The sequence below is a fragment of the Pygoscelis adeliae genome, unplaced genomic scaffold (genome assembly GCF_000699105.1).
Source record: "Pygoscelis adeliae isolate BGI_AS28 unplaced genomic scaffold, ASM69910v1 Scaffold306, whole genome shotgun sequence".
In the NCBI taxonomy this organism is placed as follows: domain Eukaryota; kingdom Metazoa; phylum Chordata; class Aves; order Sphenisciformes; family Spheniscidae; genus Pygoscelis; species Pygoscelis adeliae.
Genome location: NW_008825072.1, coordinates 247,770 through 263,544, shown reverse-complemented (window position 1 = coordinate 263,544; position 15,775 = coordinate 247,770). Strand labels below are relative to the sequence as shown.

The following is a 15,775-nucleotide window of genomic DNA, read 5'->3' as shown; positions in this document are numbered from 1 at the left end:
TCAAACAATTTTGTACAGCTCTTGTAAAGTTTGTCTGAGCGTATAAAAAAAAGGTTCTATAGGGCATTCTCTATACCTCCACCTGTAAGGGTTAAGTAAATGGAAAATCCTGTTCTTTCCTAAACAGGACTGTTCCCTGTTGGTTCACACAAACTACCCCAAAGGGACCCCTGGGGAAAGGGAGCAGGGCTCCTTCCCCCGGCTCAGGCATGCACAGGCAGGTGCATTCTGCATCCTGTTGTGATTTTCTAGGTGGTTTAATGCGCCTCTGTGCCTCCCTGCAGTTGGATTTGTTCCTTTCAAACGCAGATCTGACTTGTGTCATTTTGCAACCATTAAGTACAACATTCCTACACATTCAATCCTGTTTCCTCAGAAGTCAGTGGGAGCAGAACATAGCTTTACTAATTACTTTTTTGTTTTGTCTGGTAATTGGTTTCTTGTACTATATTGCGTTATGTGGAGAGAATGGCACGTGTGACCTAACCTCGGATGCCTGAAGTTGGTGTAGGTGTCTGTGTTAGGTCGTCTCACCTAAACTCAGGCACATACAATATAGACATCTGCATATGAGCCAGTTTGCCCCATTCAGTGAAGGTACAAATATAGCCTCTCCAATGGATGATCTTGAGCTTTAAATTAAACTCTCCTCAGGTATTTTCTGTATATACACATGCTATATTCTCTCTAAATATGTTCTTTCTTGCTTACTCATGGCTTACATGCTTAAAGTCTATTCAAACATTAACTTTATTCTTCTCTCTAAATACGATGGTTATTCACTTACACATCTGGAATGGATTTAAGTGAAGATTAGTCTGCTTTACTCCTTAGACTGCGGTGTAATTCACAACATATTAGGTTGTATACATTTGCGCAGATCATTTTTAATCAGATGCACAGCATGCTGTTCATATCCTTTTACCTTTTTATTATTATTTCTGATACTGTACTTCATCAAACTCAATTAGACCTGCCTAGTTTCATCACTAGAAATGGTTTTCTTCAAGTATGGAATGGGGCTGCGATACGCTGCTTCATATCGAAGCGATATTCAACAGATATAACAATTCATATTCCCATTACTTTGTGACTGTCACACAAAGTAATTTATTTCCTTTCCCCAATCATAAAAATTGTACCATACTCCAGCCTCCTGCAGCCTGCTCCAATTGCTTCCAGTGTCTCTTCTATCGTTTGCCACTCATTTCTTTAAATTTCACTTCTCCATCCTCTTCAGTTTGACACACACTAATTTCCTCTCCCACACCAGACTCAGGCAGGTGGGTTATATTCAGAGCTCACATAAACAAGCAATCTTTTTAGGCAGTAGGTACATTCCCTGACTATTCCCCTAATCAGTTCACATTTACCTCTCTAAGTGCTTGAAAAATAAATAAGCAGATGGTGAAGTCAGTTAATTTGCCACAAGTGTTGTGGCAGAAAATGAATCTTCAGGAAATGTTTTAGATGGCGATTTTTTAACTCAAAATCAACCGCTTGCCTTCACTTACACTTTTTACCTTTTTTAGTATGCTAGGGAGATATAAACTATACATGATACAGAAGCAATGGCTCTTTGACACGTCCAGTGCTGCTGTCTGACATGACAACATAAACCATCTGGCTCTCACAGATGCAGTGTACAGGGGTATGGGGGTTAATATTGTATCCCCCCATTTGTGGTGTCTCTAATAGCTACTGTCAATCCAGCACCCTCCTCTTCCCCAGCTCCAGGAGGGGATGCACATTTGAAATTCCTGGCTAGGTGATATGGGAAAGGAAGGAGCAGGATCTAGCTGAGAGACAAAGACAGGCCAGATTATTTTTCATTGCAAACCTAATAAATTCATTTATTCATCTGATTTTCACCTTTGCAAGGGACAGGACCCAGGCTGACTGTCAGATTTGCCAAAGCCTGAGAAGAGGTGGGTACTGCTGCCTCCTGCCTGCCCCACTTTCTCTCTGCATGGGCAGACCTGGGCTGAGAAGGCAGTGACCCCTCCCGCATGACTGTCCAGAGGACACAGAAACTTGTGCCGCTGGAAGGGCAGGTAAAGATGATTTCACACATAGCTTAAGTATGAAAAGGAAATCAAAAGCTAATAGTGTCTGAGGCAGTTCAGTTAAACATACTCCTGACTTCCCTGGTTTGTGAAGATAAAACCAAGGGTCAAGAGAATGATTCAGGCACACGGGGGCTAACAAACTTACTGCATAAATGACCAAAAATGCAACAATTTAGATTTTGTTGGTAGTTAAGGACTGCTGAAAAGAAGCTAAAACAAACATTCTCCTTCAGCTCCAGGCCAAACACATCATTGACTCAAGTGTGTCAAAATCCAGAATGTTAAACCAAGGTTGGATCTGGCCTCTCATCTCTGATCATCCTTTCTATAAATCCTTGATAAAGTGTGTGTTAGTTTTATGGTACAGTCATAAAACAGCCAAATGTAGAAGTAAATGACATCATACCAGCTATCTCTCTGCAGATAGATTCACTTGGCAGATAGCCAAGAATTGATTGACAGACATCTTACGGAACTAGAGTTAATTAATATGTCTACCAATTCCCAAATGGATCTCAGGAAGCAGAGAATCTGTTTAATGCAGTAAGCAATGACATACTGTGTGTGGTCAAGAGACAATCACTAATTGCCAAGAATGCATGCTGGAATAAAGCACTAAAGTATATGAAAAAAACCCCCTTCTACTTTGCAGCTCCTTTATTCCTTCAAAACCTTATTCTTAGAACATTTTAAAGACTCATGTTTAAAATATCAAAAGACATTTTTATAGGGAAAAATGGTTCCCAGACTATAAAGTCACTACTCAAAAGGCCTGTTCATTTTTCTACAAGAAGAAATTCTGATTTTTAAATACCTGAGTCCTCATTCATTTAACAATGATGTCTTTATTTTCAGGGAAATCTGCAAACCTGAATTGTAAAACCATAAGGTAACTTGAAAGAGCTGTTCTTCGGAGATCACAGAAGCTACAAGTAACACAACTATGGATTCACCAGTAAAACACATCCATAAATTAAGTGACTGCTGAAAACATATCAAGAGCCTGGTTGCTAAACTGAAACAGTCCATGGAGCAACACTCAGGTAAGCCAGACTGAAAATGAAGTGGACTAATTTATATTACATACTCATCTTAATGGGAAAATAAAAGATTGGCTCTTCTGGAGAGAAAAAGGATCGAAATAGAGCACAGAGACATTCTAGTCAAATCTTCAGCCAGGAAAACCAGCATAGTCCCAGTGCTTTCTGTGAGTGATACTGTTTTTCGCCAGGGAAGACCATGCTTATCTATTTAGTTATGATGATCACTGACAAAACAGTACAAGAGCTACTGCAAGCTTTCAGCAGCACTAAGCAAAAGTCAGTAAACTACAGATTAAAAAAAATGGAGGAAAAGAGAGAGGAAAAAATGATTTATTTTTCACTAAAAGGTAAAGAAACAAAACCTAGGTCACATATGAAAAACTCTCAGTGTGTTAGGACAAATCTGAGAAGTAGGATTTATGAATGTGTGACACTATTTTAATTCCCAGCTGGGAGAAAGCTGCCACAGTGTCAGACTGTACTGACTGGTAGGAGAATAAAGGACAGAGTTGGCCCCAGAATAAGCACACACAGCTCTTATAGCTGGTATCTGTCCTGACCAAAAAAAGAGAGTGCTTTTAACTCCATGAACCAAGCAGAATGGGCTTACTCATATTTATTTAAGCCCCTGGAGGAAAAGATGCTGTGTAGGGGAGAAAAGTACAGATTCTGCTGTGATTTATCAATCAGCACGTCAGCACCTGATCCAGGAGCAGGTCCTACCAGATTCGCTCACCGAGCCACAGAAACTAGTGAGAGTGCATTTTGGCAGGAAGACGTCATGGCTAAACACCACTAATGATTAAAAAGAGGAAAAAAGAAAAATATTGTTTTAAGATAGTTTACCTCAGGATGGCTTCCAACTTCAATATAGGTGCAGACTGGATGAAAAGCCCCTGTTCCGCAGGCATATAAGTGGGTTTGGTTGTAAGCCTTAAGCACCTTGATGAAATTAGCACATTCTCTCTGCAAAGAAAAGGGGGGAAAAAATGGATCCACAAAGTTAATTCAGTGATTATGACTAATGAGAGCTCCTCTGTGTTGGGGATATATGGCTGAATGAACAGATTTTAAAAGTGTGACCATTTCATGCTGTTTATAAGCTTGTTTATTGCTAAGCATTTAATAAATAGCCTGATTTAGGTTCTCATTTAAATATCTTTAGTTGTCATTTAATAAAGCATCCACCCCTGAAGAAAATATTACACAAAAAAAAATCCTAATTTTTGTTTCAGACACGCTTCATCTTTGTAATTTATGCTATTGCCATGTTTGTAAGACAAAACCCATTTATAGAAATGTGTCAGAATGAAATAATGAAGAAAAATGGACCAACTGTTTGCTTGTATTCAATTAAGTAACAATTAGAAGAAAGATGGGCCAGATGGAAGGAGTTGATGAAAAACACATCATTGATATAACATTTCTAACAATAATATGAATGCTGCCTCACCCCCATTGTCTGTGTTTAGGGGCCAGTTTTACAAAGATGAATACATATGCTAAACTTCAATGCAGTTATTGACAGCCCCTAGAATAAGCTTTGCAAGACTTGGACTTTACATTTTCTAAGTAAATTTTCCATCATGAGTAATTCTAGTTCTCAGCAATTAAAAACTTAATAGCAACACTAACAGTCCCTAGTACAAACATTATCTGTTATCTGTTAACAAAAATGTCATTATTAATGCCTAATGTTATTAAAATGGAAATGTCTAACCTGATAGTCAAGATGTCGACTTTTTCTGTTTATTTAATATTTTTATTTCAATCAGGACTAATAATGAAAAGAAATATGTCAATGGTTGTGAATCAGTCTACTGACACAATTACAAATAATGGATTTAAAATAGGAGAAAAATAAGAACACTGAAATAAAATAACTATTTCCAGTAAAGTTGGTATTAAAAATGAAGGTAACTTTTCTATGCATATTTGATGACTTTTTTGGTACAGCACTCAGCTGTACCTCTCCAAGTAGACCAGGGCCTGTGGAAACACCACCTGAGCTACCGCCTCCACAGAAATCTCATTGACTGGCATCATCCGTCTCTGTAACTTGCTTGCTAATTAAACTAGATACTCTCAAACACAAAATAATGGCTCTGCCAGGAAAGTGCATGTGCAATTTGAGGCATGCCTTAGGCCACCACAGGGAAAAGCAACAAACTTACACAGATAAAATGCTGTGCATATACACAAAGGACTGTACTGAAACGACATTGGTCTTCCAATTTTGTTGTTTATTTGCGTAACAAATAATGGCAATGTATTAAAAAGATCACCCAGAAAAAAGCATACAGAATCTTACTGCGTCCTTAGCTTACTGCTGATAACTTAAGTTATCTTTCTAACTGAGATGGAAGAGAAAACAGAGAGATAGTTAAGGTAATCCAACAGGAAATTTAAAGAAATAGAGATGGATGTTACCAGGGGTCTTTCTTAATTCTTTCCATTCTGACCTTTCTTAATAAAAACACACACAATTTCTGGTGCATACGTATTCTTCCTCCCACACGTGTATAAACATGAACATACATTTATTATACGTATATGTATCCACAGACTGCTTTCCACTGTCACAGTGGTAGAGTACTAAGCAAATGCCTGGCATAAATCATCAAAATTACAATGTATGTTTTGATATTGTTCTTAATGCTGTTGTCTTTTGTTCCTTTTACTAAAAGAAATACGGAAAAACCATGAAAAGTGTGTTAATAATTCAATGCCTGCAAGAATAAAAATGGGCAAATATTGCAAATTCATGTAACATTAAAAATGAACAAAATTGAAATAGGTCCTTTCTTAAACTCTGATATTCTGTGTTTCAGATGGAGCATCTGACTTTGACTCTACATAACTTAAATCTGACCAATGATTTGTACATTATTAAATAATTCAGAATTTTCTCACTTAGAGTTGTATCTGGCCAAATTTAATCACTCCACCGTTTTGGTAGGACTGTGCTTTGCCTTGTCTGGTTTGATGTATCATGATTTAAAAAATGTCTTTGTGGTCTACCGTTATGGTTTGTTAAAGCTTTTAAAAATTGCGTGCCTGAAGAACATGAAATGTTAGCTGCCAGTGGACATGTACCTTTGCAAAATGCTGTGAGTACATGGGCTTGATCCACAGCCAGTGTGAATCAAAAGTGCTGATTTCAGAGGAGCCATTCTGATTCACAGCAACATGCCACCTGTGACTCTATATGCACTCACTAACACCATTCAGCGGCTTATCTATAATATACAGCAAGAAGGTGTTAGATAGCTAATGCTTTAAAGGTGAGATGGAAAACCCTACTTAGTTTAGGGGCAGAGTCTTCTTTGATTTCTATGGATGGAAATTAAGAAAAATTCTATAATCAGCTTCACTGAATTATTCCAGATTAGCCAGGGGGGGGGGCGGGAATTAAAAATTAACTCTATCGTAGCCATATTTGCGCTTCAGGTGTTCAGGATTGATAGTAGTATAACTGCGTTAATATCAGTAAAGTTACTTCAGCTTTATAATATATTTCCAAAAGCAGATTTGGCTTATTCACCCCTGCTTTTAAGCTCTCCTTAAGTCCTTGTACAACATGTTTTTTACCATAGTTGTCTGAGAAATACACAGCCTAGTTAAACAATGGGGAAGGCAAATACCTACAGCAATAAACCTTTGACTATGACAAATAAATTTATATAACATTTAAAGTTCCTAGTCCAGTTCAGACTGCTCTTATAGCTTCCCTGTGGTTTATAGCTGCATAAAGGAACCATTAAGGTCTATTCAGTAAATTCTCATACACCTCCCTTACAGATTAGGTTTCTTTATATATTTTACATGATTGTAAAAAAATAAATAGAGAGGGGTATTAAACTACAATAAATGACATCAAAGTAAAGTTACAGTTCTGATTTAAGCCCTTGTCAACTCAGGAAGTTCAAAGTGAATTTTCTGCCCTGCCTGGGAGACGATGCTATTCTCACTGGAACAATAGCAACAGGCACGTTGTTTTCAATTGCAGGGTAATCAGATTCCTTCCTTTGTCTAACTGTGCTCAAGTACAGCTACACAGCTACAGCGTGATGTGTGGAAATGTTGTACCTGTGCATTTGCGAGTGATATTCTGAAGTTAGCAAGAGTCTGCTTCGTGATGGTGAATATTAGGTTTTCCCAGTTTATGTGGCTATGGGGAAAAAAAAGATTCCCATAAATCTATACTGTAATAACATTAGCAGCTTTGAATGATTCGCTCAGACTCCAGATCTCAGCACACATGTATGCTGAAGAAGATATTCTGATCAGGGAAAGTGTGTGTGCAGTGAGGTGACTTGGGTCCACCACGACATGAGACTTGGGCGACCGACTCCCATTTTCAGTCTCTGTTTCCCCAGTCCTGCCCTCAGTGCAAGGCTCCTACAATGGTACCTCCAGTTGTGAAACCTGGCAGACGGCTCTGCTGGTCCCAACACCAGTGACTGCATCAACTCGACTACAAAGCAGCTCCCCGACCCCCTTGGCTGGAGGCCTGGAATGACTTGGGTGTCTCCAGCTGGGCTTGTCCCACTTGGCAGCAACGTCTCCCCTTGCCAGACCCCCGGGTCAGTGCTATATTGTTAGTGTGAAGGTCTGTGCCAGCAGAACAAGGCATTTCACTACATGATCTCAGAGTGTAAGGCACTGGAAAGGAGACAAAGACAACAAAAGAAATGTAGTATCTTGGTAAAATACAGCAGACGGGAGAAAATATCCACCAGAGGATGAGGAAGTAACCCAGAGCCAGAAGCTGTAAGGAACAAATTGTCAGGGAATTTAAACTCTCTGTCTGCCTGTAAGTTCAGCCCCCCAGTACCTTTGTATTCATTTTCACTTTCACCAGAAAGGGATGTTGTTTAAAGGGAACATATTCTGGACACATCCATACCCTTTGAATATTGCTCTTCATCAAGTAAAACAGTCAAAGGAAGAAAATTAGACTTTTAAAAATTCTTTTCCAGGTGGAAATCAGGCTTTTTTTCATTTGTGAAAGCAGGGTGGAGTGGGAGTTTAAAATACTTTTAGCCTAATAATGTGAATGAAAATGAATGTAAGGTTTGCGAAGTTCTCCGTAGGCAAGAAAGTATTACTTAGATGGGTTATGAAAATAAATCTTAAAGAAGAGGAGCACTGGAATCACCATAGTAATCATTATAAATTATTCCACCTAATAATCCTGTTTATTATAATGGGCAGCTTAATACTAGGAAATTTTTCTTGTCTATATAAAGCTAAACACTGGTTTATGCCCTAAAACTTGAGTTTATATATACATACATACAGCAGAACGCATAAGTGATTGCATATAGTACAGAATGATTGAGGTAGATATTCAAAGAGAAAATTAGGTACACCATGTGGGAGTTACTGCAGTCCTCAAAACCCTCAGTCATTTATCTTGCCTAGCCCTGGAGAGGATTAATCTTCATTTATATTTCAATAAATGGTATAAGGTCTCCCCAAGAGCTGTAGGCTCTGCCTTTGGCCTTGTGCAGAAGTACCTCTGTCTTAAAATCCGAGCAGCTAAGCTCGTGTCTGAGACCTCTTAGCATAGCCTGCGAGGTCTTTCTGTCTCTGTCCTGACAGAGGGAACTTCTTCAGGTAGCTACTGTTTTTACAGTGTAACTGCTGGAGCTGCTTCTGCAAACAGTCCTGTGATGGCATGATTGCCAATAGCCTCCAAAGCATGGCCGAAGAAATGGTTCCTGCCCTGTCCTGGCTCTGCCATGTGCAGTGGCTGAAGCCCCTATGCCAAACATGGGGCACAATCAAGCTTGTTTCTCTGCTTGAAGGAATATGGACTGTATCCCGCACCAAAGCCCAAGCAGACACTACGGGCTTTCCTGGGGTTGGTTTGGCATAGGAGGGCACAAGGACATCCAGCTGAATCCATTCTACCTTGCATACAGGAGTTAGAGGTTCATAACTTTAAGGAGGAGGTTATGGGGTTCAGAACCTCAGCTCCACACTGACAGTTTATTGAAATGAAAGTGGGTAAAACCATTTGCATCATACTATGGTAATGCAGCCAAAGCACCAACCCCATTGCAAATTCTGCTGTACTAAAGTCCTACTTGTAGAACAAGTTGAGAAATTCTTAGACCGTCACTTACATTCAGAGTGTGAATTAAAGTCAAAGAGGTCCAGTGTGTCTGGACAGAGATCTTAACTCTAAATTTCAATTCCAAATATTATATACTATGTATGAGGGCAGAGGGCCTGTCTTGAAGAGAAGATAGTGTTAATTAAGTTTTCCAGAAGGGCACCCACTATATGAAGATCAATGTATCTGACTTACTAACCAAACATGCACATTTATTTTTTAAGAGTTTTCTAATATTTATATATCAAATTAATAGAAGGGCTTATGCAGAGAGAGATTAGCCTGAAAAAATAAATTACAAAGAGAATGTCTGCAACCAAAAGCATAGGAACCAAATGCAGAAAGATTGAAAAACAAACACGACAGATATGTAACACTGATTAGGCTGTGTTATGCAGACTTTTCCCGGACAGTTACAAAAATAAAGTCCATCCATCTGTCAAAACATCTGCTCCGCATATGAAAATTAAAACAGAATTTAGGTGTTTTTTATGAGTTTCCAGTAATTATCTCTCCTCCAGAAGCCTGGAACTTACATCCTTCAATCTGGATTACTGATGCAGCAAAGAGTTTTTAACAACATCTTTTTAAGCGGAAGTTAAAGGGTAAGTACCTGTGACCAACTAATATCCAGATTTTTCTCCTTATTTTAAGAAAGCTGTTTCATTTTTTTTAAACCAACACTGATGTGCATACTGCTTCTCAGATATTACAGCAAATGCAAATGGCCAGATTATGCAGGGTAATAAGTAGAAGGCTAAATAATCCATTACAGTATCATTAACTTCAACGGTTTTCTGCTGATTTAATCCAGATAAGGATCAGACCCTCTAATACATTCTTCTTTTATTTCAGCCTTCCCACATAGACAAGTGATTAAAATATCAGAAGGTTTTGTCTAAACTGGATGGACAAGGGGATTTAAAGCTATCATCTAACAGCTGGACAAACAAAATAAATAGGTGTTTTGTCTTTCAAATCAAAGAGGATGGACAGTTTCCATATAAAGTCCCATACATGAGTTTAATTAATATGTTTATTTTTTTCTTCTTCTTCTGTCCAATTAGTTGAATTCTCAGGTGGCGAGGTCAGGGATATCCATGGAGAGTAAGTAATCCCTGATATTACTGCTGTCATTCAAATTTATCACAATGCTGAAAGATGTCCCGGATTTATCAGGGAGCTTTTTAACTTCTCTCTTTTGCCAGTGGGCTACTGCCAGCTGCGATCAGTTCAGTCTCTGTCGGCTAGGTATCTTTGTCAGCATGCAGCAGCATTGTTTCAAGGAAAATAGCTCTGGAGTGTTAGTGCAATAAATGTATGTGATTGCCATGTACACAGATCATTGATTCTCAGCTAGATCCTGCAAACGCTTTAGCATGTCGGTAAGCACGTGCAAGGAAGTCCTCTTCAGGGTGAGCTCTACATGGCACATGCCTTCACAGCTCTTGCTGCTTGTGTGCAAGTTTTTGTAAAATGCAGTAAGACTATTTACAAATTGTTACTGTTCCCCTTTTTCTATTACGGTAGCACTTACAAACAAACATTTGTCAAAGAGCACAGTCTGCTTAAACAGGCCCAGAATAGGCATGGAACAAAGCAAATTATTCCAGTCCTGTTAAAATGCAATGATCTTTTTAAATTTTATTTTATTGGAGTAAGCTAGTTGGTAACACAGATGCAAAGGTACTGTGCTACATGCTACATTGGCAGTAACGGGAAAGTCCCCGAGTACGAAGAGCTTCGTACAGGCTTTAATGGGTGGGGAAACGAAGCCTGGCACCTGTACTCGATGAGATAACCTTCCAGCTGAACCTGTATAGGCAGGTGTATGATTTTAGAGTGAGGGAGGCCAGCTGGCATGAAAACATTTGCAGACTATGATTTATTACTGTGTACCTCTTGCAGTTTGGATCAATAACATCATTTCCATCCCTGTTTTGTCATTATTGTACCTTGCAATTAGCAGGATCAATGCTTTATAGTCCTACCCTCTGAAAAAGAGTCAGTCTGCAGTGCTGAGTGAAGTTAGTTGAGCAGCTGAAGTATCCGTGTCTGTGTTACAGAAAGGGATTTCTATTAACTTAGTTCTTTGAGATTACATCCCCATTAGTCAAAGCCTGATAAGCAGTGTGTATTGCATCACACACACATAAATCCAATGTAAGCCTAGAATACGTCTAGGTAAACAAAATACCTAGTCTCTTTTATCAATCTATGTTATTTTGTGGACTGAATTCTAATTGTACTTGTCTTCCCACCTCAGAGCTTTGAAAAAAGCTGACAGATCCCCAGATCCAGTGGCCCTTATATTGGATCGTGATCTGGAGGACTTTATCTTGAATTGTGATCTGGAGGACTTGACCCCTCTGGAGATGTCAGGAACGACACTGCTCTTAGGCATGGTGACCACTGCCAACATTACAGAGGAACCACTGATTAATTCCATATTTAGACTTTCCTCTGCTGTCAAGATGTGCCCTGAGATATTTCAGACTGAAGGTGCTGATGAGGGTTGATAAGACATTTTTGGTTGCCTAGTACAGCTTACTGTACTTCCAGTTATCTTTCCAATGAAGTTATGCCTGTTATCTCTCTGATTTTTTGATATGGCAAGAGTTCATGAGAATATTTAAAATGTGTAATTTACTCAAGTTGCAGGATGTCTGCATGAATTTAAACCATTAAAGCATCAAGACAGGAAAAAAGAAGTCAACTAACGAAGTATATGATAAAATAAAGCCACTGAAAAAAAGTAGATATATCCTGATTCCTTCAAGCCACAAAACTTCATGCCATATTAGTAAACAGTTGTATTGTCAGCACACTTGCACAGCAGATGGAAAGCTCCTCTGGTTCTTTGTGTTAGTGAGGGTGAAACACAAACTGTCTCCCTTCCTGCCTACCTACCTAGTTGCAAATCTGGTGGTCACTACCGGTATTTGGTAATTTGGCCCAGAGTTTACCACTAAGGCTAATCATGGAGGTAGCTAAGCCAGGTGGGATACTCCCTGGGGTCTGTCCTGAAAACAGTTGTAAACCAAAAGCCATTAGAAGAAGTCATTAGGAGCCGTGCTTTAAAGATGCCTCACTTAACTCCCTTGACTGCACAGACTAAACACAAATCTTTGTCGTTAGCACCAACCATCTGACCTAGCTATCTTAGGAAGTAAAATTTCTCCAATTTTTTTCTGTTTTCAGTATGTTCAAATTATAAGACGTGTTTCCAGTCCTTAAATCCTCATTCAGCAGATGCAGATAATTGTTCTGGACCTCTGAACAGCTAGAGGGATGCCAAGAAAAGGCTGCAGTACTAAATACCTGATTTAATAACTATCTCGTATTTTTGTACACCTGATAAATGCATAGTTAACAAGGCAAAACAAAGTCTTTTGTGGATGCAGTCCAGCAAACAAGTGGGTTTTCAGGATTTTGCAGCCACAGCATGATTGTTGTACATTAAACCTTTCCATGAGCATTAGCAAGCTTCCTTTATTTTGAATTGTTGTTTTTTTCAGTAGTATGTACTTCCTACAGCACAGAATGAATTTATTTAAGGAACAGAAGAGTATTTCAGGAATACCTCAAAACACTGGGAAGCCTTGAGGTCAAGCAGAAGCCAGTTCTTTTCTGACCATGACTTTAAAACAAAATTGGTTTTGCTCTGTAGAGTAAACCTGTCCCACATTTTGGGCATGGCTTTATTAACAAAGAAATGAACAATACTGCTTGGTTTCAGCTCAAGCAGTCTCACCAAGCCCAGCAGCAATTTAAGTTGCGACCACAGTCTAGATCTAAAGAGTGTCTCTTGTCTATCTCTTCTATCTGGGTGGGGTAATCATCTGTCTCTTGGAGAAATCAGATTACACCTCGCCTTTCCGAATAGGATCAAGACCTGCTAATTAGGTGGAGTGCTTCAGACAAACAGGTTGTCAAGCCTGTTGTAGACACATAAAGCACCTAGATTCCATATCAGTCAGCTTGCCTTTATTCAGCATATTACAGGCATATCCTGTAATGACATCCACTCACAGCTACCTAAGATAAATATATACTCAAAACTTCTGTGTTGAAAGTGAACGTAAAACCATGAAGTGTTGAAAGGAAGCAAAAGACTGTTGCATCTATAAGGGACAGTTGCTTAGCAATATGTGTGCCTGTAAATAAACATACTCTGTAAACTAGACTATGAAGTTACATATGCCTTACTGTGGGAATCCGGAAATTTGTGTGTGGATATTTAACTATTTCGACACCACAGAGAGATGCTGAACAGAGAACCCTGAAGTCACAGAAGCCTAAAATTCCCACTGGGTAAAAATTTGGCACCAAAGTGAAATTATTGAAATGAGTTTGCTGAGCGATTTTGGTGTTCCTTTTTTTTGTTAAGTTGTTTTTTGGAGGTTGTTTTTTGTTGGGGTTTTTTGTTTGTTTGTTTTTTATATTCATGATACATGTATAGTAACCTAAAGTTTTAGAAGATGTTAATCGGGAATGAATTACCCAAGGGAAAAAGAGATCAATAGATTATTTGATCCAACACAGATCACATCACTGAGTCAGAAAAAGAAAAATAACAAACAAAAAAAACCCAAACAAAAGCAAGAGAGAAAGATATAAATTCTCCCTTTATTTGCTGTTCTTACTTTTCTTGTTCCACCATCTCCAGAATACAAAACTTCCTCTACACTGAAAAGTTTTTTTTAAAGATATTCTGTTGACATGAAGATGTGGAAACTGAACAAAGCATTAGCTTTGACATAGGAAATAATCGCATATTATTTCCTAGGTTATTTTAAGAACTTTTCCTTTAACTAGCATTTAGTTCTTTTACCTATTACAAAAAAAAAAAAAAAAGACAATATTTTAGACTTGTATGCAGCAGCAAGGAATTTAGTAGACCTATTTTTGGTGTATGTAAGTAACAGGACTACAGAAAGAAAATAAGTTGTGGATTAATTTAATAGTGACACAACGACCACATCTTGATTATAGAGGAACTGTGATATGTGATCTTTCAGAGTAGACTTATCCTTATTTTTTAAACTAGGCTTCCTTTTACTGAAGCAACAGAAAAAAACCCAAAACCTAAACCAAACAAACAAACAAAAAAACCCACCAGTCTGTTTGCTAAAATAGAAAAAATGTGAAGCAAATTCAGAAAAAAAAAAAGTGACTGGCACGAAGAGAAAGGCTTTTCTCTGACTTCATGAGCTTCATACTGAAGCCCTGAAAGAAAACAAGGACTAAACATATCGATCATTTTTACTGGTTATCCAGTTAATGTGTTTCTCTGCAAAGAAATGTACAAAGAATAAATTTACTCTGTCCATCTTGAGATGCAATAAATCGTAACAAGGAATTACCCAACATAATTTTGAAACAGCAATAGCTGGTAACTCAGCCATAAATAAAAGTAATTCTCAGACTTTGCCAAGGCCAAACTAGGGCTCAGGAGGAACACCTATTGATAAAAAAATAAACCCTATAATTTTTGGAACGATTTTTCCTTCATTTGTCCTTTACTTTCCCTTTGCTAACTCTGTGACTTTTTATTTCAAAAACAACAAAGAAAACATTTCTGCAAGACTGCATTAAATCTGATGAATATTAAGTTTCCTTCAGAGGCAAATTTCTATAGTCACACCTATAAACAGAAAAATAAGCCCAAAATTAGAAAATTGGCTTTTTCCTTTATCTATACCAATTTGTTCCCCATACTCAAAGACTTAAGTGACTTCCCATGATACATAAATGGGTAAAATAGGAAAATCTGAACAACTGCCAACTTAATTCTTCCTCTGTATAAGTACACAAGTTATTACCTTATAGTAACTGATTTGCCTTGGTCAGTTCATATATGCAAATGCCTAAATGAACACAAGCTGTAGGATCAACATCTGAACTAAGAGCCATAAATGAGGCTTTATGCTGGTGGGTGTGTTGTGGGGGTCCATCCAAGAACTGGAGCTGGCACAGCCAGAATTTCCCAGGGGGGAAAATTCTGTTAGAGAGCTCCACAAGACTTTGAAAGACTCCAGTGTATTATACTTCTTTTTACCAAGCTCAGTTAATGTCTAAGTGAAGGGGTTGTAGGTTTGCTTTTTTTTTTTCCCCTCCTATGGGTCTTTCTGTTTTGTTTGTAGTCTATGCAAAGCAGTTTTACACAGCAGCAATATTAAAGCAGCACACTACTTATAAAGTGTCTCACTCTCTCGTCTCACAAATGGTAAGAAACGCTTTGGTAGGAAATCATGCTCACATTAAAGATGATGGACAAGATTAAGGAGTGAGCAGCCCTCAAGTGAATAATCCCAGCATACTAACTGGGACAGTTGATAGAGTTGAAAGCGATATGCAGTGGCACTATTTGTCTACAAAGAGCTCAAAAGTCACGTTTCTCCTTGTAGTAGGTAATACTGAGAGTAAATTCTGTCCCTAACCTCACAGGAGGTCCATTGCTTTAGATTTTGGTCACTTTACCCCTTCCTACTCCCAGGGATATGCACTTTTTCCTTTTCCCCAGGCTGGAGGGGGGG

At 38.5% G+C, this 15,775-nt stretch overlaps 1 protein-coding gene across 1 annotated transcript in view; it reads right to left on the bottom strand.

The window, feature by feature from the left end:
- Window positions 1–15,775, bottom strand: part of SEMA3A (sema domain, immunoglobulin domain (Ig), short basic domain, secreted, (semaphorin) 3A) — a 121,363-nt gene that overhangs the window by 97,415 nt on the left and 8,173 nt on the right. The window contains exon 3 of the mRNA XM_009326562.1: window positions 3,959–4,078. Within this exon, the coding sequence (XP_009324837.1) occupies window positions 3,959–4,078 (120 nt within the window). The remainder of the gene's footprint in view (window positions 1–3,958; window positions 4,079–15,775) is intronic.